Source organism: Alternaria postmessia (assembly GCF_024291825.1).
Source record: "Alternaria postmessia strain BMP 2775 chromosome Unknown scaffold_101, whole genome shotgun sequence".
Classification (NCBI taxonomy): domain Eukaryota; kingdom Fungi; phylum Ascomycota; class Dothideomycetes; order Pleosporales; family Pleosporaceae; genus Alternaria; species Alternaria postmessia.
Window position 1 is genome coordinate 46,345 of NW_026260174.1, and position 24,369 is coordinate 70,713.

Genomic DNA, 24,369 nt, shown 5'->3' on the forward strand with positions numbered 1-24,369 from the left:
GTTGAGTTGATTAGGTTTGTTGAATTTTTTTTTTTTTTCGAGTAGACAAGTTCGTAAAGAAGGACCTCCAGCAAAGACTCGCTTTGAATTCGATTATTAAAAATTGTCTAAAGTCCAACCAGGGACTGAGAAGGTAAACCGTAAGGAATGTGGTTGATTATTAGGTAGGAAGGTAGAAGAGGCTCGCCGATGATCCAACTGAAAACGAGTATGGAAACAAGGTGGGCGGCCAATGGACCTTATACAAGCAGCTACGACTCCTAGGAGGTATCTGAGACGCCATAGTAAAATTCGGAGGACGGATGTTGAGCATGTGGCGGACAACTGGATCCCGCCGACGCACTGGCTTCCATACTGGATCCGTGACCCTACAAGCTTCAAAGCTTGGCAAATCGACCCATTGATCGTCCAGGAACTGCTCGCTAGTAGTGTTGCAACCGCTGAGCGCGTCCGGCATGTAGCGATGGGGCTCGTGGTGCAGGCGTGTGATGTAGCAGGTCCGGGGCCCTGCGACGCGAAACGGGAGTCATGAAACCCTACAAGTGCCAACGCGTGCGCGGAGACAGCAGAGCCGCCCTAGAGACAACCCGGGTACAGCGATAGTGCATGGCGATTAATGGCGGTATTCAGACTTTCCGTCCGGAACAGTGAAGTGGCTCACCACTTGAGGCTTGAAGCAGTCGTCTCCCTCATGTCGCTGGTGGGGTGTGTTTCCAGCAGTGACGACCTTGCGAAACGTTTCAACACCAAGTTTTAGACAGTATGCTGTAGCATAGTCATAGATATAAGGTCTCCCATAAGAATGTCGTGGGAGCGCTTACGCTCTGTGCCGAGAGAACTATAGATGGGTCGAGAGGTTAAGAGGGATGGATTAAGAGGTGGCTGAGGCACCCAAAACATCTTCACGTTGCCAAGCCTCATGGAGAACCACTGCTATTTCGGCAACGGTTCAGGCCTCAAGGCTCCCGTTCGCTACGATAAACACATGCAGGTACACAGACCGCCTCCTACAAGGGGTGGGAAGTCGCAGATCCGCTGGTGAAGATTCGGATTGCACCAGCCTGCGGCATCAGCCCAATGCCGTATGGCGGCAGCTTGTCACGGTCGGCCATGCGTGCAAACAAGGGCCGGGAGGCGGTCATCAAGGACCATGTTTCCATCGCAAACAGCCAATCCTCGTCAATGGATGAGTTTCTGATGTAGTAATCAAGATGTCAGTGATGCCTGACGCGGCTCATCTGGTCGCCTTGTGCGGCTTTCGAGCCGCCTTGCCCAGGCTTGAACGAGAATTGCGGAGTAGGTGTCAATGCGGACGGGTGTCCAAAGCAATCATAATGGACTTCGCCTGGCATGAGGCGCTCTTGTGGGGGGTCAACACATTACTGTACTACGGAAAACTACTGTGTATAAGAGCTGCAACCATATATCGCGACTGTCGATACATTCGCCGCATGCACATGAACAATACACAGATCACCAATCGTCTCTTCCTGCACAACCTAGTATGTATCCTCCATTCAATTTTCTATACCAAGTCGACAGAAGCTACCGAAATGCTGGATGCCAATTCGGACCAAGCGAGACGATTCTTTTACAAAGCGTAGGGGTTGAGGGATCGGATGGTCAAGCAACTGCAAGATAGGTCAGTAGAGTTCAGAATCAAGTGAACAACTTTAACTTACGGAGGGCTCTTGGTCAGATCCGTCTTAAGGATAACTGGAACACGCGTCATCTCCCGCACATCCTGGATGTAGTCGCCATTCTGCTCGCGCAGGGTGAACCAACTAAGGTACTTCTCCTTGTTGGTCAACTTGGTCTCCGCAGCATCACCAGCACTCTGTGCAATCTTCGAGTCTGAGTTGACACGGTGAGGAGCGCCGGCAAGATCACGACGGGTGGGCGATGGAGGCATGCTCTGAGTCGGACGGTCGGAGTTGAGGGAAACACCGGCCATGTTCGAGTTCAGGTCATTGGAGTCGGAGTCGTCGTCATCGTCGTCGAACAACGCAGCCTCCTCGTTGGTCGACATGGCTCCAGTGTCAATCTGCCTGCGCTGAGCCTCTTCCTGCTCCCTCGCACGCTGCTTAGCAGCTTCAGCATCGCGCGCTGCAGCCGCCGCATTAGCAGACCTGAGCGAGCCATGCTTTGGCCTCTCGTCTTCAGGGATGTAGTTGGACGATGGAACGCCCTTCTCCCAGTAGAGCTCAAGGAGACGCTTGTTCTTGTCGAACTCAGCCTTCTTGAGGGGAAGCTGATCGCAGTGGACGCGCTTCTCGAAGCCCCACTCGGGAATAAGAACATCGAATGCGGACTCGTACACGCAAAGGACGATACCTTCGGCGATGAGATCACCGCCCCTCTCCTGCCTGACCTTGTCCATCTTGCGGCAAGCCTCGATATGAACGCTCTGCTCCTGGGCAGCATGAGCAGAGTCTTTCTTGGTGTTGCACATCTCTGCAGTCTTGGCAAGAGCCTCAATGTCTTCAGTGAACTCAATGGCACCGTTGGATAGGACAGCCTCCAGCTGGCGGTGCACGATGATGTCGGCATAGCGGCGAGATGGGTTGGTGAAGTGGGTGTAGAGGGGAAGGTTCAGAGCGTAGTGAGGGTATTGGTCCTCAGGCAGCCTGCCAGCAACGAAGTACTTGGCACGAGGCATTGACTTGATGACAAGTGTCTCCATACCCTTCCGGATGTCATCATCCTCAACCTCGAACAAGCTGTTCTGCAGAGTGCCACTGCTCTCAGTGTTGATGTCGTAGCCGATGGCACCCATGCGTTCTGCGATTGTAGTCAAGCGGCGGGGGTTAGGCGATGGTTGACGGCGCAGAAGAGCCTTCTCGGGCAGGCCAGTGGCAAGCTTCTTCGCAACAAAGGCGTTGGCGAGGTGACTGAGCTCCTCAATGCACTCGTGGGCAGGGGAAGAGTCGAAGATGTTCTGCTCGACAGGAACGTTCTCGTCGTCCAGCTGGTACATGAGACGCAGAGCCTTTACGTCGCTGGAGCGGTCGCCAAAGCGAGCCTGGCGGAACTTCTGAGAGATGTGATGCAGCATCTTGATGTCCTTAGCACGGGCTGCCGAGACCGCGCCGTCGTTACCGTTGATAACGGTGTCGACCTCGTCGTACGACAGCTTTCCAGAGCTCTTGATCACAGCCTTGCCGACCCAAGTCTCATCATCTGAGATTTTACCAGAGTTAGGATCAACCTTGAAGACAACACTGACCGTGTAGCGGTCCTCGCCAGGGTTGAGGCAGCAAATGTCGTTCGACAGTCGGGGAGGGAGCATGTTTACTGTGCGGTTCATGAGGTAGACCGCAGTTCCACGCTTCTTGGCCTCGCGGTCAACAAGCGAGTTGGCCTTGATAAAGTGGGCAACATCAGCAACGTGAATACCGATCTCAACACGGCCGTCGTCAAGGTACTTGAAGTGGATAGCATCATCAAGCTCCTTGCTGCCGTTGGGGTCGATGGTGAAGGTCTCCTCATTTCGGAAGTCGCGACGGCTCTCGAGCGCCTCTTCGCCGTCGTTGGCAACAGACCAATCCTCGAAGCCTACGTTCTTGATGACGGCATCAGAGAAGTCATCTGGACCAAAGTTGTTATCGCGCAGAAGTGCATCGGTTTCCACCTTAAGGTCGCCCATAACTCCGAGTTGCTCGACAAGAGTACCGAAAGGATGCAGAGAGGTGATGGGCCATCGCTTGATGCATGCTACGAAGATACGGTCGGCGTAGTCTTGGTGCTTCTCGACGAAGTCGCGAGGAGCCTGCTCGGTGGGAATGGCAATCAATGGCACACGCTTGTCTGTTGGCTTGAACCAGACAATCTTGGGCTTGTTCTGAGTCTCTGGCTGGGAGCGGCCAGAGTTGCCCTCGCGAGCTTGACGCTCAGCCTCCTGCTTCTCCTTAGTGGCTTGACTGCTAGGACGCAGGAGTCCAAGGGATCTGTAGCAACAATTAGTAAAGCACTTCAAGTGATGATGATGTAGTTACGTACCCTGAGAACATCTGTCCAGCAACACGTTCGATGACAGCAACAATGTGACCAGCGTATAGAGGCTTGAGCTCATCATTGATCTCCTCCTCTTCCATTAGGAGCAAGCTTTGGCCTTCAACTTCAACATCGTCGTTCTTCTTCTGTGTGGGCCGCTGGCGGAGACTGCCACGTCGGCGGATGCCACCCTCAGAGCCGGTCTCAGGTTGAGTGGTGGCATCGTTAACGGCAATACTACCGCCGCGGGGGTCCGCATTGTCCTTGCGCTTCTTCTTCTCTTCTTTTTCACGCTTCTGTCCCCAGACTTCGTCAACATCCAGAAGTTCGACAGCGACTAGATCTCCTTCGAGAGCTCGGTTCCTGTCTTTGCTACCACAGATGAAAATGTCAGCATCCAGGTCGGTAGTTGTCACATAAGCATCACTGCGGTTCTTCTTGTTAACGCGGAGGATTCCGGCAACGAGTTGGCCGTCGCCAAGAAGAGCGGGCAAGGTGGCCTGCGGGAGGTAAGGAGTGAATAGCGTCTTGCGCTGCTGTTGCTGTTGTTGCTGCATGCCCATCTGCGGTGCATGTTGGCTGCCTCCAAGACCGCCACCCTGCATCTGGGCAGCTTGGAGTGCCTGTAAATGAGCGATCTGCATGGGGTTTAGCGGTTGGCCGAACATCTGCTGTTGCAGAAGAAGCTGTGCCTGAGGAGAGTTGATCTGCATCTGAGGCTGGCCGCCGTATTGGAAGTTACCGAGAGAGCCAACGGACTGGTTGACCGATCCACGAGTGCGGTGACCAGGCTGGAAAGGAGCGGCATTGGCGGTCTGGTTCATGTTGAAGTTGCCCATGTTCTGGGACTGGTTGTCCTGAGTAGGCTGTTGCTGGGTGTTATTCTGGGGCTGTCTCCAGTTGCCCTCGAAGTTGCGAGACTGGCTCCTGCCATGGCCCTGGCTGCCACGGCGCTGGAAGTCAGACTGCTGACCATTGTTCTGGTTGGTCGGGTTCTCGCTGGTAGCGGGGAAGGAGAAGGAAGGTCCACCACGGCCGGCACTTCCACCGCCACGTCCAACAGCCATGCTCTGGCTACGGCCGTGACCACCTCGTCCACCACGGGCAGAAGGGGCGTCATTGGAAGCGCTGTTTCCACTGGGGCTAGCGTCCCGGTTGGAGCTGCCCTCGGTCGAGCCGGGAATTGGGAACTGGAAGCCTGAAGTCTTTCTTTTAGATTCGGCTTGTTCAGCTGCCTTCTTCGCGTCGGCAAGAGCCAACGAGTGACGGCGGGTGTGTCCGGAGCCACCGGCGCTGCCACCACCTCGGCCACGAGGGTTGACATTTTCCCTACCCTGACCACCCTGTTGTGCACCAAATTCACCGAAGCCAGAGGCACCGGAGGAAGGAGCGGGCGGCGGGCCCATACCGACTTGGGGGAGAGCAGACTGGTTGCGGCGGTGGGCGGGGTTGGGCTGGGACGGTGCGCCCATGGGGACAGCGAGATGCTGCTGTTGTTGCATTGGCTGCATCTGCTGGGGGAACTGGTAGTTGTTGACTTGGGGCGAGACATTGGGCATCTGGCCTGGCATCTGGAAGTTGCCGAGCTGCTGCTGCGGCTGGATCATGCCCATGTTGACATATTGCTGGTGCGTCGCGGCAATCTGTTGCTGCTGTTGCTGGAGGACCTCGATCTGCTGTGCAATGGCGAGCTGCTCCACTGTAGGGCTATTAGCAGATGCCCACGTTTAGTGTGAGCCATGTCCACGTACTCATCAGCGGCGTCAGTTCTGACGGACTGCGGCGATGTGCAATGTGCAGACGACGACCGGCGGGGCCCATGGGGCCCTGCTGGCCTTGTTGCTGATCCATAGTGGATAATGTAGTGTGGATGGTTTAATGCCCGCTTGCAGTGTATGTGCTGTCGGAGAAGAGACGGTCGGACACGAATTGGTCAAAAGGTAGAGTTATCTGGACGATTAGATTAGCATCCGCAGTTCGAGTGATGTTTGCAGCGAGTGAGGAGAGCGAGCGAGGAGATGCAGAGGGTGAGAGTGAAGCAAGTGAAAGACGGGGGACAGCTGCAGGGTCGGCACCGACATGCTCCAGAGAGCTAGCTAGTGGGGAAGAACTCACGTTGGGTAAGCGTGCGGATTAGGCAGTGCTCGGGGAGGAAGAGGATATGCTCTTATACGATAATCCAGACGAAGATTGTCGGGCTGCTCTGCAAGTCAGAAGCGGGTGGATGTCGTGTGCAGACAGATGTCAAGTTGGCCTAGGAGGAGTGATAAGGAGGGTAGACCAGATCAAGGAGCGCGGTTTCCCTGGAACGGGCTGTTGTGGGCAGTACAACCAAAATGCGGGCGGAGAGAGTGCTTCGAAGGAGGGAGCGATCGAGGAGGGCGGGCAGGAGGGATGCAGGAAGAGAGGACAGGCAAGAGGGCCGTCAGCGTGATGCAGGTGGTGATGGCTATGGCGGGACTTGGCCAGATGGACACTTCGGGCAACGATCGCCTGTTGTTCCGCAAACGAGCGAGCCTGGGAGAGGTCTAAGCACCGGTACGTCACTCACGAAGCCAGATGTAGCTTCCCGCGCCGAGCAAATGGCAGTAACAAATTAAAGATAGAGACAAGGAAGCGCCGGGCCGTGGGGGACTGAGGCGCTGCAGGCGACGACGCTCTATATATACCGCCAGCAGCTGTCCTGATGCGCGTCTCAGCGGGCCCCAGGTGAAGCATCACGTTTGGGTCTGCACGTTTCAACGCACCCTTAACCGGCGGCCGTTTCTAAATCACGACAACAAGCTGCAGTGCCTCGGGAGCGCGGCGCAAGGGCTCTCGGTTCATGACAGTGGCATGCAGCTACGCGTCTGGAGATTATATTGATCCACCGCGTTGGGCCAGGAAGCTTGTCATGTCCAACATGCAGCAGTAGCCAGCAACAATACGATAGCGAGTAGTAGATGTACTCGACCCTCGCAATGCCATCGCTGAAACCCCAAGACGTGAATTTCACATCTTTCCCCAGCTGTCACATTCTGTCAGTGAAACGGACATGTTGGGGGGGCACAAGAGCACCAGAGCACCAGGGTGTGCACGCAGCGCCGTCGCAGCTTGGCGGCAGTCCCACCAAACTCGGGCACAGACGAATCCTGTGAACTTTATGAAAGGCGCAACACGGTGCGTTTGCCCAAGACGCGACTCAGGCGTCCTTGAAGCTCCAGTCTCATCTTACTCTCCCGGCGGGTGACAGTGACGGGTGCAATTACGTCAGCGTGCAATGGGTGCTGCGTGCCTCGACAAAGAAACCATCATCGGCCGATTCTTCAGATGTCGATTCCCCAGGTACGCTAGCACTGCAGCGCGGTGAAAGCTGCTGCAGGGATGAGCGACGTCACGTGAGTCGGAGCTTGCGTTAGTCTCCGACTAGACTAGATCTCTTTGAAGGTCGCGTTCTCACCAACCACCTTTTCAACAAAAGCTCCCCAACCGCAACCACGACCCCGGCGCCAGAATGCCCGCCAGATCGGGCACGTCATCCTCGAGCATGCATACTGCAACTTCCTTCAGCTCCAGTTTCGCCGACGCCTCCCCGTCACGCCAATCGCCGAACCGCAGAAGCATACACCGCTCTCAGCGCGAGTCCCTTGTCCGCGACCCCTATGACAGCCCGAGCAAGCAACTAGCCCTCGAGTTCAATCTCCGCCTCAGCATATCAGACCGAGAGTTTAACGAGAAGCTCGACAAAGCCGCCGAGGAACGAGCCAAGCACCATGCACAACAACTTGCCTGGGCTGCCGAGGAACACGAGCGCGTGTTTAGGAGCGCGAAGCTCGAGATTGAGCGCATAGCCTTGGAAGAAGAGCAGGCGCGTCTACGCCATGAAGAGAGCCAAAAGAGGGAGATTGAGCGCTTGAAGCAGGAGAAGGCCCGCGAGCAAGCCGAGGCTCAGCGAAGGGCCTTGGAAGCCAAACAACGCGAGGAAGAAGCCGCCCGTCAAGAAGCAGCAGACAGGAAGAGAATTGAAGAGGCTAATGCCCGAATCAAAGCTCAGCAGGACCAACAAGCCGCAGCTGAGAGGCAGAAGAAAGAAAAGGAGGACGCTGACCGGAAGGCTGCCGAGGCTGCGGCCACTGCGGCTGCTGCACAGAAGGCTCAACAGCAAGCACCACCACCAACACAACAGCAGCAGCCCGCTGCACAACCTACACCCGCCGTCGCACCCACACAGGTGGCAGCAGCACCGAAGCCATCCACAAACGCACAAGCACCCACCAATAACGCCGAACAGATCCACGCCAAGTATCTCGAACTCCATCAGCGCATGAAGGCCTTCCGCAATGCTTTCTGGGAGGAACACAAGAAACCGACTTCGCCCTTGAAGGGCCCGGTTGGCGACGCTCGGCGCGCTCTCCGTACTCGACTTGGTCAGATCAACGTGGAGCGAAAGGATAGCGCCGCCGCCATCAAGCGCCTTCGAACCGAATGCTTCGACATCGCTCTACAAACTCCAGGCCCTATGATTGACATCCGACCATACATCGTTTCACACCAAATCCCCCAGCTAGCCAACGACAACGAAGCTGCTTATCCGGCGTTCCTTCTCTACGTTTGGATCTGCTTTGAGAAGTTCCTGGTAAAGCAGTTTGAGAAGGAGGCTGCCAACACTGACGGACGCATCATCCAAGAGATTGGCTTGATTGCAGCCAGTTTGTTCGGTGACCAGAAGTACCAGTGGCAGGGTCTTCCCCTCATTGACATTGCACTGGCCAAGCTCCACAAGGCGTGCCCCCCATTGTTTGGCATCCGAGGTACTATGGACACCAAGGAAGGTCGGCTGCGCCTAGGCTGGCAGGAGGACTCAACCCCAGAGTCGTACTCACAGCGCATGCGCGGCATTGGAGCGGGCTTTGCTTCAATGTCTCTTCGCTCGTTCGCTGCCAAGGCGCCTGCGATTGCCATCTCGGAATACTGGCGCGCCATCTCCTCGATATGCAACACACCCACCGAGCAACTTTGGCCTGGACACTTTGCCATTCTCAGCGGCCTGATCCGCGACTACCACAAGAAGTTTATCCAGTTCTACGGCGTACCTGCGCGTGGCGTACTTCGTCGCGCTATCATTGACCTTCCGGCTCGTGCACCGGAGCGCTGTAAGGACGCTGCCAGTACTATTGCCGTGTACCGCGAGACCTGGAAGAGGGAGAATTTCTCTTTGGATTAAAAAAAAGGTGAATGAAGATGGGTGGAATGGCATTGGGTCCCTCGGGAATCTGTTTCCTTGTTTCTCAAAATCTTGTGTCAATCTTGCATGGAACGGCGCTTATGATCATCAGTACGACCCATGGTCGTTTCCTTTTCTCGTGTTGCTTTGATAGATGAACCCGAATTACTTGCGTAAGGCCATAGTGTCACTTGCGATAGTAGAATATTATTGCTTTCACGCACTGAACCATAAGAGTGACATGCTGTGAGTTTGTTTGAACATGCAGGAGATGAGGTATAAAGGTAGACACACCAAAGTTATCAAGCACATACGAGAAGTAATCCAGGATATCTCTGGGAAGAACATCCGTTCAGAGCACTGCAACCCAAATAGACAACCGAACCCGCCACTGAGCATGTCAAAACTCTTATACAGCACGAGTTAAGGATCGAGGATCCGGAGCTATGCATTGTCAAATACCTAGCACAAAGTGCCTTTCAAGACTATGAGTGAGGTCGCTACTATCGAGTAAATTCGCCATCACAACGACATTCCAGTACCTGAAGTCATTCGTCACCAGGCTACTGATGCCAACAAGCTCGGATTTGAGGGGATGATGTCACGCGTGCCTGGTCGCAAGCTACGTGATCAATGGAGCAGCACTAGCTGACTGAAAAAGGAACTGCTGGTGCGTAAGATAGTTTCCTATCATGCGCAGTTGTTCCAAAAACGATTCAAGCGAATAGGTGTGACGTGTCTGTCCTAAACGAATCAAGGTCCACAGTTTCAATCAAGTGAAAGTTGGTTTTGGACAAGTCGTACAGCAGTTTGATTGTGGTCTCTCCAGTGAACAAATTGATCAATGGATACCTAGGTAGAGAACGTGAAAAGATAACAGAAATTCACCCATCCTACAAGAGATCGTTCGCAACAGGTAAACTGCAATTAACAACTATAGTGGTGAGGGGCCTTTGAAGTCCTGATTTCATGAAGTATCGACATGCGCGATATTTACGATAACACAGGTAGACCAAGCCTTTAAGAATACGTGAGTTGGCTTAATGCCGTCCCATTCTCTTTCAGGGTGGTCCTCATGCTTGACGGCAACGAAGTCAGCCTTGGGTCAATCCAAGTTTTCCACATACTCTTCATGAACAGTCTCGTGCAGAAGAACAGGCGAGATTTGGCCGTAAAGGCGTGACATCTAGAAGTGATCCCAAAATAGCACATAGCACCTAAGCGAGACGCTAGTTGGGGGCCAACATCGTCCCGCTGTTAGGCCAGCAGTGGCCAGCCGTCCTCAACACCACCCTCGTTGGTTGGTGGTGAGCTTTCACTCACCAGCCAACACACGCATAAGATTAGGATCTTGCTCCACTACGCCGCATGGTCGCCGCAGAGGCGCCGCAATACTTTATGATGGCGTCCAGTAACCAGCACCTGCCATCCGATATCTTTACAACAACGCACCGCAGCGGAAGCTAGCACTTCGCATCATGGCTTTCCTTTACCACGACCAGTTCGCCTATTCTCACCCCACAATTTGCCCCAAGTCGCCGTCCAATCCTACTTGAGCTTGGCTCAGGCAGACACGTAGAGAATTGTAAGGCGCTCAGCCTTGTGTCGATTCGTGACTGTAGCTGCTCATTTCTTTTAGCGCAGGTGGCTGTGCTTGCCTAAATTCCGAAACGTTGATCCTACAGCACGATCCTCTGGCACATCACCGTGTCTTTACAGTTTCTCGTGCTAGGCTGGCGATTTCAAGTTGATACTGTGTAGTGGAGGGTTGGGTTGGGGAGCCGTTCGCGAGAGCAGCCACCCAATGTCTGCTGTTCCACGAGCTGAACGTATAGCTTCAGCTGCGTGACGAAAAGGGCACCACTGTCCAGATGTGGCTCACACGCGATAGAGAACTCTTCTCAACTGAAATGGCAACGAATGGGCTCCGATATGCATGCCTGGCACCATCTTCTACGAGCCTGTGCCACCACCGTGTGCTACGCAGCTCTTTCCTACTTCTCCGTTAGACGCGGTAGTCCAAGCTTTGACAACAGTTTTCTACGCTCGCAACTCGTCAGGCGTCTCTTCTTTTGCCAAGCTGACAGGGGCGCAGTGACTCTCTCCAAGTTGTTGGCCTATTTCCCCACAACGTGTTGAGGCTGAGCATCTCTTTCCACTTACGAGCCGCATATTGGGCGCCTTCTCACCGATCCAGTGCCATGGATGCAGGTTCAGAACATGTCCATGCGTAGTAGGTTTCATTTTACGCAGACATATGTCTGCCTGGTCCCCGGTATCAGTTCACAGTACAGAAGGGATTCCTTAATCAAGTCCATATCAACACTCTTGTAACGTTAGAGCAACACATTGCTGAGGCGTAGCAACTGTCTTATCCTTGTCACACCGCCATTCAACCTCCCATCACCAGCATTACAAGTACCTGGATAGCTTCATCTACAATCTGAAGTCTCACCAACCGAACCTATATCAGAGACCCTTTGGCTTACACCAATATACATCATCATGGCTCCTATACCGGTGGACAACAATCTCGTCGCAGAGACAGACCAGAATTCAAAGCCTGATTCAGGATATTGGACGAAAGCCAACATCGCCCTCACCGCCGTCTTCGCTCTTATCTTCCTAGCCATCTGCCTTGCATCACTTGTCTTTTGGCTCCACCGAAGAAACGAAAAGAAGAAGCTCGACAACCGCAAATCAGATACAGCAGGCCTCTTGGCGAACGAGGACAAGACAAGCATGTTCAGTCGTGTCCGAGCGAGCAGCGTTACACTATACGTCGACTCGGAAACAGAAGCGCGCAACAAGAGGTCAAGCACAGAGACTATGAACCTCGTACCGCTACAAGTCACGCCAGCGGAGGAGGTCAGAGACCCGATCGGTGACAACACGGAGAGCTCTGGTACGGGTGTGAGTTCTGTTAGCCGACAAAGCCATGCAACCCTCAGTACTATGGTGCTCAGCCCGATGCTGAGTCCTGTGCTGAGTCCGACATCATCGAGTGGCGATGGGGGCGATTTGGGTGTACGTCCATCGGGACGCGCACGCAGCACAAGCACGGCAAGCCAACGGGCACGATACTACGAGTCGACGCCTACAAATATCGCGATGCCGCCAATTCCGAAGATCGTTCACACATTGTCAGATTAGAGACATGGTTGGTTGTGGGCAAAAGATATCAGGCTATGGGTTTCAGACGAGCTGATGGTTCCGCTTTTTTCTTCTTCTTTTTATTTGCATTCCAGTTTCTCACCATCCCGTGATACCTCTTATAAGCATCACTATATACCCCATTCGCGCTCCTGCAATTGTCATACCGCGCAGTCGAGCTTACAACAACCTTCGCCTCTACTCTTGCGAAAAGCCAATATACTTCAATTAGACAAGTTCGAAGATCCCGCCCCTTTGCCCAGTCCATTGTCCACTTCCGTACTATGCAAGACTTCTAAGCAGCAGTCGATTCGCTGAGTGTGATGGGTCTGGCTTACACTGCTTCCGCCCCCAGACTTTTTTCCCAGCTGCCTGGTATCCGCTGAATGTGTTGGCTCCTCGGCTCACTCGGAGTGAGCACTAGCGATGTGCATCGATCTCCAGCCCCAATAGAAGCTTACGGTCTCAATTATCGAACGAGACGCATGAGATTCAATGACATCACACGCAATGGGCTTATGCTAGTTGTAACATTAAGTTGTTGCTGTTAGTTGCGTTCTGGAGCACTAAAGCTCTGGTCGTGAAAGTGGAAAACAGCGAATAATTTCTGCGTCTACAATGAACCATCCTTCTTCCGATTTGCATTCCAAGCTGACGCAAATCCAACCACTCTCGATCGCCCTCTCTTCACATGAAGCAAAGGCAGCAGCTATCTTCCAGGTAAGATCCCACCACTCGCTCCACAACCTAAACGCAGAATCGCGGCCCGGTTCACCAAGGATCACTGTGGCACAGAGACCTCTTGCATGGCCCGACCGTGCCGTACGCACGACTACAATCTCGGTTTATGTAGGATCGCCACAAGGGATGTGTTGACTATAACGAGAATGTATGACATGAAGCAAGAAGAGGATGCGCAGCCACATATTAGATCACAGTGGCGAAGAAGATCGGGAAGCTGAGATGCGTGTATGTAACAAACGAATGAACATGGGGCCTCTGTAATATTGAGGGTCACAGAAGCCAATGTACATGCTACCGTCCTCATCCTATCGCTAACAATGCCATGCGAAACAATGCGCAAACTCGCTCAAAAGTTTATCAGACAAATGCTCCTTATATCAAGATCACTCAAAGCGACGTCTGTACGCAGTGGTGAAACTCCGATCTCAGTACCTGAACGCCTGTCGCTCTGACCCGTCATCAGCCGTAAGAGATACCAAACATGCAACTACTATTTCTTCCCAGCATTAACAACCTCCTCACTCAGTTCCCACTCCGGATCCCAATGGACATACTGCGCCATCGCTACAGAAAGCAGCCACTCCGTCTTGACAATACGGGGAACCATGTTCTCCCTCTTAGCCAATTCACGGAACTTGGTCCAGTTGGTAAACTCCTTCTTATCTGCGTCGGAAATAAGATATAGTACGTATCCTTCATCTTCGACTTGGTTCTGGCTAACTTCATCGGAGGCGTTTAGTTTGCGCTTTGATGCGGATACCGTAGTAGGGCGACCCTTCCATAGCACACACTTGCCGCCATTGACTTCCACAATGTCTTTGTATGTTTCGAAGCCGCCGCCAACCTTCTCTGTACAAAATATGGTCCAGTCCTTGAGTAGGCGGTGTTTATTCTGCTTGGCTCGCTCGAGTGCTTCGGATAGTCGGAAGTTGTTGGCCTCTTCAAAGTCTCTAGCTTGGAGGAGGTGTTTCTCTGCCGGTGGAAGCTTGTTGTTCTTGAGGGCGAAGTCGAGGTAAGTGGTTGACACGAGGGTAGGCGCGCAGGCTAGTGCTGCGATGAACTTCTTCGTCCGAACGGGTTGTGGCGCGCAAACCATATCCACCTTCTTGAAGTCATCTGTGATGAAGAGGCCGAGCTCTCGAAGGCGCGCTTTATCTTTTGATTCCTTTTCAGGATTGTTGGCCCATCGTTCATCTTTTGAGATAAGCATACGGAACTTGATGGGCGCAAGCTTGTCCTTCTTTGCTCGTTTGTTCTTTGCTGGAACCTCTGTAGCTTCGTCTTCGGTCTCTTCGTCATCGTCGACTTCATCGATAGAACGCTTGCTTGAGACTGAATCACGGCAGCCCTTCGGTTGCTTCGTCCCTTCGTCAACCTGGTCTTCTGTGCGTCTGCGTCCGCCATGTACGACGCCGCCTTTGCGCTTCATCTCCTTCTCGAATTGTGCAATATCTGGTGCGGCATTGTGCAGTTTTGACAATGCGCGGTCTTTTGCTCCTCGACTCCCTGGTGTCTGGTTCTCCTTTCCATCAGTATGTCGCGGTGGCAATGGCGTTTGCGCATTGCTTCCTGACTTCGCACGCTTGGCCTTCTCAGCCCCAGGTGGGCTACGGGGTGCTGGAGGTTCGCTTGCCCTGGGCGCTACACTCGAAGCTGGGACGGCGTTAGTCTGCGGTGCTGCCTTGACGGCTTTGGCTGGTTTTGCTTGTTTTGAGTAGAAGATCTTTTCGGTAGCCTCGCGATCGATCTCAGTCTGTCCCAAGACTTCTCCCAGGTTGGTCCGATCTGGGAAGTACGTATAGCGACTCTCAGTTAGAGGCATCTCTCTGCATTTGGCATAGCTTTCTTCTAGCCACAAGTGATTGACAATGTTCACGCCCCACTCTGTCGCAGCCTCGCACTTTTCGCTGTTCTTGTGCGCAGCGACAAGATGTGTGTTGTCCTGCTTGAATGTCTTGGTGAACTCAGCACCTGTAGCTTTGATCAAATTCTCCAGGTACACCCGCGCTTCACCAGTGTAACTTGATATGCTGATCTTGTAGTTCTCGAATCCGGGGATGCCTTGTCGTGGCCGTGGGTAATGCATCATACGCTGCATAGGATTCGTCCAGATTCCGTGCGTAATAAGATAATACAACCAGCCCAGATTGCCCACGTCTTTCTGTGCTTGTGAAGCCTTGATATAGTCGGAGCCTTCTCGGTAGTTGCAAACATACATGTCTGCTTCATCGACCTTTGAGGTCACACTGCCGCCTCCAGCCTTGATCATGCCGGTGATGATACCCTTGAGTCGGCTGCTTATGTTCAAATCGTCGCCGAGCTTTACACTCTTTCCGTCAAAAGCCTTGATTGCACGGGGTGCTTCTAGGTGAGCAGGTGGTGGCACGGGGTCGTGGTGAGGATCTGGTGTGGTTGCATCTCGAATCTGCTGGCTCACTCGTGTTGGAGGAATCGAGCCTGGTTCCGCATCGGCGAGAATCTCGGGGTTGGGGAGCGTGTAAGGTCGCTCTGATATACGGCGGCCAACTCTGAGGCAGTCATCGAACCTGCGAGTGTTAGATGGAGTCAAGTACCACGCGCTCGACCCCGAACTTACCAGTGTGGTAGCACAATGGACAGCTGCAGCCGCTTACTGATGGCGAGCTGGCATCGCGGCTCACTCACGTCGAGTGCAATGAGATGTGTCACAAACTTGGAGAGGCTTGGTGCGATTTGCCCACCCAGTGCCAGTACACCGCCCTCAATCGCTTCCTTGTCTCCGCTCGGTATGTCCCCGCAACATATGACCACATCGTTCATGATGAATGCAGGATCGGGACTGTATGTTCGCGGGTTCTTGGCTTTGTTGGACTGGAGCGACGCGCCTATCCATGTTGGCTTGACGACATGTATCATGAGATCGAGGGCGCGGTAGTAGTCGGGGAAGTCGGCTGTCTCGGAGACAATGTAGCTGATTTCCTCTAGGTTCTCTATACGGCCTTTGGGTGCGCTGAAGGGTACGACGGTTCCGTGAGCAGATTTGATATCGTCTTCGATCTGTTTGACTCGTTAGTACCACTTCTCGATTGACCAAACGCGTCGCGTACCTGGCGCATTCGTTCTTCTGAGAGACCATTGGGAATGAGGGTGAAGGTGAGCTCCTCGAACAGACCCTGTGAGCCCTCTAGCATGGTAGTGTCTTCCATGGTCGCGGTCGGGGATGTTGTGCTGTATGGTGTAGAGATTTGGTGGCCGCCAACACTGATCTCGAAGGCGCGATGCGACGTGGGTCAACGCGAACTTTGGAAGGCACGAACGCGTCAAAGTCCACGTGACACCCCACCAAAACACTCCGACGCTGATTTCGTCATAACATCGCAGCTCAGGCCCGACTACTCTCTTTCTGATGTACGATATGTGCCATGAGAGACGCGTAACTTGGCCTCGCTACACAAAGCATATCTAAAGCGCATCCGTACCGCAGTCGTTTGTCTGTATGTGGAGGTTGTGGGGAGAAGAGAAGCCGTGGTGGACCTCGGCATTCTTCCCCAGATTACGCCGGCTACTGATCACGACACACCCGTAAGCATAGACATCTCCTTGCTATCTAGGCGTATCATCCTCTCATCTCAACTTTCTGCACACAACAGGTACCGTGACTTAAACGTGCTCGTCACTCGCATTGTCTTCTCGACTCTACACGTTTAGCCTGATTGCATCTACGCGCGACAAGAACATGTCTTCGAAGCACTTTCGCATAAAGGAGCATAAAGTAGAGGCATCGCACATCCGTGGCTGGCCGCGCTCCACAGCTACGAAGCAGGAAGAAGTCCTTCATCTAGCCGTCAAGCAGTACACACCCCTCAGCAACACCAGCCCCAAACCCGGAGACATTACTATCATCGCAGCGCATGCAAATGGATTTCCAAAAGAACTCTATGAACCACTATGGGATGAGCTCCTAAAGAAGAGCCAGCAACATGGCTTCGGCATCAGAGGTATATGGATAGCCGATGTTGTGCATCAAGGCTGGAGCAGCGTTTTGAACGAAGATAAGTTAGGCAACGACCGTACGTATATCTTTTTAAGTACAAGGTTACACACTGACATTCCATAGCGGCCTGGCTTGACCACAGCAGAGATCTCCTGCACATGGTGAATCTTTTCCGCGATGAAATGCCTCGCCCCATAATCGGTGTTGGCCATAGCATGGGTGGTTGCCAACTTGCCAATCTCGCCCTCTTGCATCCCCGTCTCTTCGAAACCCTGATCCTCGTCGACCCTGTCATCCAAGGCCAGGTTTCACTGAACGGCAATGTTGGGCCAGCTGCTGCATCATCAAGACGACGTGAGCTCTGGCCATCACGAGAAGAAGCCGCGAAGAGTTTCAGCAAGAGCAAGTTTTACCAGGCGTGGGACCCGCGGGTGTTAGACCTATGGGTGCAGTATGGATTAAGAGATGTACCAACAAAATTGTTCCCTGATGCAAAGAAGCCCGAGGTCACCCTGACCACCACGAAGCATCAGGAGGTCATGACATTCCTGCGACCGAACTTGGCTGCCAGACCTGGGGATAAAGAGCCTTCCTCTGCAGAGTTCACATTGACCAATCCGAAGCTTAACAGGAGGACGCATGCAGACATGACACCCACCGCCAACCTTCAGTCACCGTTTTACCGAGGCGAATCCACCATTGTCTTCAACCAACTACCCTCAATCCGGCCATCGGTATTCTACATCTTTGGCGAACTTTCATTCCTGACTGACGACAAAGCCATTGAGGATAAGATGCGCTTGACCGGCTCTGGTGTAAATGGTAGCGGCGGACGCGCAGAAGGACGGGTAGCAAATGTCATGGTGAAAGGTGCAGGGCATCTGATACCCATGGAGAAAGTAGAAGAGAGTGCGGATCATATCAGCAAGTGGGTCAGTCAAGAGATGAGGAGATACTGGGATTGGGAACGCCTAACGGAGGAGGAATGGGAAGGAAAGCAAGGAGTAGAGAGAACAGTGTTGCCTGAGCGCTTTGTGCAAGAGTTGGATAGGTTGTTCAAGCCAAAGGATAGGAAGTCGAAGCTCTGAAACCCAATCCATCGGAGATACGATAGAGTCCCAGGATACTCTCGGAGGCGTTCCGTTCGAACCATAGACACATTGATATCATAATTAAGTACCGACTGCATGCCACTAATGTACTTGCCTCAGCCCCTATGTCTTCAGTCCTGCTTGGTCTCTCCCCTCTCTGGATAGTATCCTCCTGCAAATTCCAGACTCGCGCCCTCCCATTTCTCTGTCTTGACCTCCTTCCACGCACTCCACGGCCACCACCCTTCCTTCTCCCAAATTTTCGCTTCGATCGTCGCAATAAAACTTTCCTTGCAGAAGTTTGCCCGATGGCCATCTGGAAATGGGCTCGCTAGGCCGAACCAGCCCGGCTCCTTTGGCGCTTGGGCTTTGAGCTCCAGTTTGTGAAAGTAGTTCGATACAGATATAGAGAAAGAGCGTGTATCCCAGTCGTTTGTGGCGCTCATGAAGGGGCTAACAAGGTTCAGGTAAGACACCGAGAAGGGTGGTACGAAATCGAGGTTGAGAGATGGGGATCGATAACCAAGCATATACGCAGTATTGTACATGATCTTGCCGCCAGCCAGACAAATACCGCGTTTCTGATCGTTGTCCCAGGCTTGCACCCACATATGTGCATCGGGAAAACTGTTGGCCCAGTTCTTCTCTTGATGGATCGTAGCGCGGCTTTTCCTATCTTGAGTTGGGAAATCCTCGCCAAGAGCGGGTATATCGAGGGTGAACGTAGCCGGAGAGCAAAGAGAATGTACGTGCCAATGTAGCGGAAATGGGAGGTTGATCATCCATCCTTCTGGCGTGCTCTTGTCCTCTCTCCACGCGGTGTACTCCTCACATTGTGCTTCAAGCTTCCAACTCCCGTCCTCGCCCTCCAGCTTGTAGCTTGTGCGTCCGTCACCCTCGGTCCTCATGAATCCTATGCCTGGTACCCGGAGCTCGAACGCTTTGCTCTTCTCATCAGTTGTCACGCGCTCAATGTTATCAACAAAATGTTCGCGCTGGAATATTGGGTGACCAGAGGAAGGGTAGTAGGTAAATGAAACCATGTGCGGGCGTGAGGACGCATCAGGCACGGAGCATATGATAAGAGCAATATGCGCGCCAGATGCGAGGTCGAATTTGGAGTAGTAGCCTTCGAATTGCGATGATGGGTGAGGGGCATAGTGCTCCATGGTTGTTTGCTGGTACGAGAAACAGAAAGATCTTACGAATGTTGTGTTGTGGGGGTTTGATGTTGGACGTGAGTCGCGATGTTGTTAGGTTGGTAACTCATGACGTAGGCAAATATTCGATTTGGCGACTTTGGATCTACCGCGTGGTACCAAACAGTTCATGTTGCGTAATGACGTTCAAAGGACCAAAAATCAAATGCTATTATGTAGCATATTGCCGTACAGGATGCCCCATATGTCAGCAATCAGACCCAGCGCCATTCGACTACGATGGTTGTGCAACCTCTCCCATCAGCGGAGGATGGCCACAATGCTACTATAGATTTGTTTTCAAGCGAACTAATTACTGACTTGCTTCACTAAATATAATTACAGATTACAGCTGGTTCTAGGGCTTCAGGGGCCTATACAATAGTCGCCTGGACCATGTATGGTCTCAGTCGTCGTACTACTTGCATGAGGTTTCCTGTCTGGGCTTCATGTACTACACAAGCAGAATGGTGGTTTCAAGCACGTCCACCGAACCTCTTGACCTGAGATGCGCATCGCAAATTTCATGGCTGCTGTGTCTATGAATGTTAGTCTATACGAGGCTAAGGCACACTACGAAAAATATATACCTCGTGAACGCTTGCACCGTATTCAGCAAAGACTTCAGAACGATACTGAATCATATGTATCTGAACATGTTGTTCTTCACGCTTCTCTTCATGGACGCTGGCTTCCCATCTTCGTATTCGATGCCAGCTTCTCCTCCCTCACTGTCGTGCCCGGCCAGCTTTGCCATCACTTCCGCGTCGAGCTCAGCTTGCGTTTTCTTTTTAGGCTTTATCTCTTCTGGAGACTTGGCATCGGCCTTTTGAGCATTGTCTTTGACCGGGTTTGGGGTTTGGGGCTTTGCATCTGAGTAGTTTCTGGTGTAGATAACTGGTGGCACTATTTGCCGACTGGTTGCTTTTGAGGGCGGCGTGATGAGGAAACGAATAGGAACTCGCCCTGTGGTTTGCCGTAGAGATAACATGATAGAAGAAATCTGGTCAGGAGGGTGTGTAGTGAAATCGTGGCAACAGGAATTCAGGAAGATTGAAACAGTGAATTTACGTCACTGTGACCGCGGTCGCCTCACTCACGTGAAAGCTGAGTGCCTGAACCGTGACTGGGTAGATGAACCATGAGTGCACAACGTCTGACATGATAGTTTGCTATTCCTGGGCAGTACAAGTTCTCGCGGACACGCGACTTCTCGTCCTGTCGACACGTAAACTTACTTCGCTTTGCTCATTCCGCGCGGTGCTTGACGTTGCCAAGGCGCTAGTGCATGCAGCCCATTTTCAGTTTCGCGACTGAGGATACCATCACTCCACGACACGCGCGCCAACCCACCATAACCCCCGGAAGTCATCCACAATGGTCGTCACATCTTCCTGGTCCAACGTCGAGGACGAGGTGCTGAAGGCTGCCATCAGCAAGTATGGGCTGAATCAGTGGTCGCGATGCGCCTCGCTGCTGTCCAAGAAGAGCGCGAAACAATGCAAATCTCGCTGGACAAACTGGATCGACCCCGCCATCCGGAAGACAGACTGGTCGCGAGAGGAGGATGAAAAGCTTCTGACCATGGCAAAACTGCTCCCTACCCAGTGGAGAACTATTGCGCCCATTGTTGGACGAACGGTACGTAGCCGCAACTGTCCCCTTTATTTGAAATACCCATCTAACGTCACCTAGGCGACCCAATGTCTCGAGCGCTACCAAAAGCTGTTGGACGAACAAGAGTCGAGGGAATCTGGTGATCTTGGACTGGCAGGCCCGGAGGGCGGAGATTCAGCCGCTCCTTCAGCAGAGGATGTACGGCGCCTTCGTCCCGGAGAGGTCGACGCATACGCCGAGAGCCGTCCCGCAAGACCCGATGCGGTTGACATCGATGAGGAAGACAAGGAGATGTTGTCAGAGGCGCGTGCGCGTTTGGCAAACGTCAGTGGTAAGAAGGCCAAGCGGAAGGCTCGCGAGCGGCAACTGGAGGAATCAAGAAGGCTTGCCCTGCTTCAGAAGCGACGAGAACTGAAAGCGGCTGGTATCAACATCAAGATCACCCCGAAGAAAGGCAATCACATCGACTACAACGCCGACGTACCGCTCGAGAAGGAAGTTCCCGCTGGTTTCTTCGATACCACCGAGGAAATAGACCGCAACGAACAACAACGAGAGGCCTTCGATCCGCGAAAGCAACAACTTGCAAACAAGAGAAAGATGGAGTCACAGGAGGACGGGGGAGGTGACAGGAAGAAGAAGAAAGACGAGAAGTCAGGAGGTCTTGCTGCATCATATGCGAAGGCCGCACAGGCACAGAGAATACGGGAAGCAGAGCAGAGCAGCAAGCGCCGCGCTCTTGTGCTTCCAACTCCACAGGTCGGAGAAGCTGAGCTGGAAGATATCGTCAAGATGGGAACGACAGGACAACGCGCAATCTCTGCAGGCAGTAGCGATAACATGGCGACTCAGGGTCTGATTGGAAATTATTCGAATGTGATCGGCAACACTCCCATTCGTACACCCATGGCACCCAAGGAGGAGGACTACGTCGCGAATGAAGTACGAAACGCTCGAATGCGAACAGAAACGCAGTCCGCTCTACTAGGTGGCGATAACCCGGATCTTGTCGACGATGAGGCGCCTGCTTCGTTGTCCGGACCTGCTTCACGACACCAGATTGTGACGCCAAATCCCATGGCAACACCATTCAGACAAGCCAATGGCGCAGTCGGAGATACACCTATGCGACAGATACCAGGAGCGACGCCCATGCGGACTCCTCGTGACACCCTACGCCTGAATGGCGAAGAGAGTGGCATGCAACTGGTTGGACAGACACCTCGCGACATCAAACTAAGGGAGCAGGCAAAGCGTCAAGATCTTAAGAGCAGACTTGCTGCATTGCCGAAGCCAAAAGAAGAGAGCTGGGAGTTTGAGCTTCCTGAAGAGCAAACAGATCAAATGGAAGTTGAAGTCAGCGAAGAAGACGCTGCTGAACGGGACCGAAAAGCTCGGGAGGCGCGCGAAGCCCAAGAAGCTGCAGAGTTTGGCAGGCAAACGCAAGTCGTGCAGAAGTTCCTCCCAAGGCCATCAGTAGTCGACATCGACGTGCTAATGAAACGCGCGCTGGACCTCTCCGACCCCGTCGAACGCGAGATCGAGATCGAAATGGCCAAGCTCATTGCCAACGACGTCCAGAAGTTTGGAGATGGCCGGGTTACCGGTACAGCACAACGAGTTGAATCCATGACGGACGATGCTTTACGGAATGCTAAGATGGAGCTTGCTCTTGAGCTTGCGATGACCACCGACAAAGACAAGAAGGCCTTCCACGCAGACCTCAATACATCGTGGACCACGCTTCACGGTTCGAAAATTCTGCCTGGCATTGCGGGCTACGAGGAAGACGAAATCGACGAGCACCAACTTCTTGTCGAGGCTTTTGACAATGCGCAAGAGTCCATCATCGAAGCAGCAGAACGTGCGAACAAGATCGAGAAGCGCTTAACTACACACCACGCAGGATATGTCAAACGGTCAAATCTATTACGTGAGAAGATCAGTGGCGCATTTTCAGCACTTGAGAGAGCTAGAGATGATTTGAACACAGCGAGGACGGCACAATACAGTGAGCAAACTGCGATTGCACGTAGATTGGAGAGCTTGCGCAACGAAGTTCAGTTCGTTACCAAGAGGGAGAGGGAGGCACAAGAGCTGTACAGGAAGAGGAAGGAAGAGCTCGATAACTTGCAGCAGCCTGTCAATGGTGTATATTAAGCGGTTTCGTGGGCATATGTTTTGTTCAAGCCCTTGTTTTGATATTGTTGGATGAAGGGTGGAAGGTCGCTGACCGTATGCATTGGCGTGGCGTTTGAAATTGCACGGCAGGTACATTTGAGACTGCTTTTTGAAATACCAATGTCATTACTATGATCTACCTCAACACATACCGTACTCATGACATGTACAAACTGCGACGCCTATCGACGGGTCTATCATGCTCACGATTGCCGTCTCATGCGTGACGTCAAATAGATCCGAGATCGACCATGCATATTGCTTTTCAGCCAACGCCGAAGGCCGAAGTGTTTAGTGTCAGGGCATTACCTTATGTCGTATGGGTATCACAAGAACAGAAGCAAGACGCACACGTAGCAGAGTAACAAGTCATTGGTAGAAAGTCTGTTCATATTCATAATCTCCATGATACATGATGAAGAACCCAACCAGAGCCCCAGTCCAATCCAGTCCATTGGGGTATAAGAAAGGCACCAATCCAACATCCCCGAAGGCGGGTAAATGTTCAAAGAAACCCAGAATTGACGCCACTGTCCCCGTTGCCGTGATAGACCCAATCTAAACGAATTGAAGAGCAAGAATCCAAATGGTTAACGCGCCCATTAAACTTTCATAAACACATGCGAAACATGACATGGGCCAAACTAGCACTTGCCGTCAAGAACCTCAAAGATGCCGACGACGTGGACTTCGCTTGTGCCGCGGCCCATGCTAGGTCGTGGCTCGAGGACGTCGAGTTCTTGCTCAAACAAGTGCTTCTCCTCTTCCATCTCGAACTCGTACATGCTAGGCTTGCGACGGACGGCGAGCAGTTGCCTGATGGATGAGCCTGAGGAGCGGTGGCTGTGTGGCGAAGAGTTGCGGGTCAGAGGCGTAGTGCTTGAGGAAATGATGGATGATGGCGAGGCAGAGCGCATTGAGTTGCGGTTTGGGCTAAAGGCAGTCTTAAGACGACGGAGGGATCCGGATGTGCTTCGGAGGGGAGTGAAGGATTGGAAGCGGTTGGTGCGGCTTGGGGAAGGCATTTTGACTGTTGGGTTGGTCCTTCGGAGTGGTAGCGATGGAAAGTAGATTGGTGATTAGTCGGATGTTGTGATGGTAGTATTTGCTTCTTGGTCCGGCAGTCGATACAATGTAACTTCCCGTTGGTTGAGTAGGTGAAGTTTGTGGAGTTCGACAAGGCAGATTGGTGTAGAAAGAACCAGCTGTCCTTGG

The 24,369-nt window shown here is 52.9% G+C and overlaps 9 protein-coding genes across 9 annotated transcripts; 4 read left to right on the plus strand and 5 right to left on the minus strand.

Annotated features, from left to right (window-relative positions):
* Positions 1-1,591: 1,591 nt before the first annotated feature.
* J4E82_009815 (uncharacterized protein) lies at positions 1,592-5,844 on the minus strand (the record flags this gene model as incomplete). Its single annotated transcript, XM_051736036.1, has 4 exons — positions 1,592-1,631; positions 1,683-3,947; positions 4,000-5,692; positions 5,745-5,844. 4 exons carry the CDS (start codon positions 5,842-5,844, stop codon positions 1,592-1,594), a joined length of 4,098 nt encoding a protein of 1,365 aa, XP_051584210.1.
* A 1,642-nt stretch (positions 5,845-7,486) lies between these two features.
* Positions 7,487-9,196, plus strand: J4E82_009816 (uncharacterized protein; the record flags this gene model as incomplete). Its single annotated transcript, XM_051736037.1, has 1 exon — positions 7,487-9,196. The coding sequence occupies one exon, from the start codon at positions 7,487-7,489 to the stop codon at positions 9,194-9,196; it is 1,710 nt and encodes a 569-aa protein (XP_051584211.1).
* A 2,505-nt stretch (positions 9,197-11,701) lies between these two features.
* J4E82_009817 (uncharacterized protein) lies at positions 11,702-12,349 on the plus strand (the record flags this gene model as incomplete). The annotated part of the gene is made up of 1 exon (XM_051736038.1): positions 11,702-12,349. One exon carries the CDS (start codon positions 11,702-11,704, stop codon positions 12,347-12,349), a length of 648 nt encoding a protein of 215 aa, XP_051584212.1.
* Positions 12,350-13,583: 1,234 nt separating this feature from the next.
* Positions 13,584-16,278, minus strand: J4E82_009818 (uncharacterized protein; the record flags this gene model as incomplete). The annotated part of the gene is made up of 3 exons (XM_051736039.1): positions 13,584-15,639; positions 15,690-16,129; positions 16,180-16,278. 3 exons carry the CDS (start codon positions 16,276-16,278, stop codon positions 13,584-13,586), a joined length of 2,595 nt encoding a protein of 864 aa, XP_051584213.1.
* Positions 16,279-16,808: 530 nt separating this feature from the next.
* On the plus strand, positions 16,809-18,154 carry J4E82_009819 (uncharacterized protein; the record flags this gene model as incomplete). The annotated part of the gene is made up of 2 exons (XM_051736040.1): positions 16,809-17,142; positions 17,190-18,154. The coding sequence occupies 2 exons, from the start codon at positions 16,809-16,811 to the stop codon at positions 18,152-18,154; spliced, it is 1,299 nt and encodes a 432-aa protein (XP_051584214.1).
* A 134-nt stretch (positions 18,155-18,288) lies between these two features.
* On the minus strand, positions 18,289-19,326 carry J4E82_009820 (uncharacterized protein; the record flags this gene model as incomplete). The annotated part of the gene is made up of 1 exon (XM_051736041.1): positions 18,289-19,326. The coding sequence occupies one exon, from the start codon at positions 19,324-19,326 to the stop codon at positions 18,289-18,291; it is 1,038 nt and encodes a 345-aa protein (XP_051584215.1).
* A 670-nt stretch (positions 19,327-19,996) lies between these two features.
* J4E82_009821 (uncharacterized protein) lies at positions 19,997-20,519 on the minus strand (the record flags this gene model as incomplete). Its single annotated transcript, XM_051736042.1, has 2 exons — positions 19,997-20,359; positions 20,457-20,519. 2 exons carry the CDS (start codon positions 20,517-20,519, stop codon positions 19,997-19,999), a joined length of 426 nt encoding a protein of 141 aa, XP_051584216.1.
* A 214-nt stretch (positions 20,520-20,733) lies between these two features.
* J4E82_009822 (uncharacterized protein) lies at positions 20,734-23,133 on the plus strand (the record flags this gene model as incomplete). Its single annotated transcript, XM_051736043.1, has 2 exons — positions 20,734-20,997; positions 21,052-23,133. The coding sequence occupies 2 exons, from the start codon at positions 20,734-20,736 to the stop codon at positions 23,131-23,133; spliced, it is 2,346 nt and encodes a 781-aa protein (XP_051584217.1).
* Positions 23,134-23,798: 665 nt separating this feature from the next.
* On the minus strand, positions 23,799-24,179 carry J4E82_009823 (uncharacterized protein; the record flags this gene model as incomplete). The annotated part of the gene is made up of 1 exon (XM_051736044.1): positions 23,799-24,179. One exon carries the CDS (start codon positions 24,177-24,179, stop codon positions 23,799-23,801), a length of 381 nt encoding a protein of 126 aa, XP_051584218.1.
* Between the last annotated feature and the right edge of the window lie 190 nt (positions 24,180-24,369).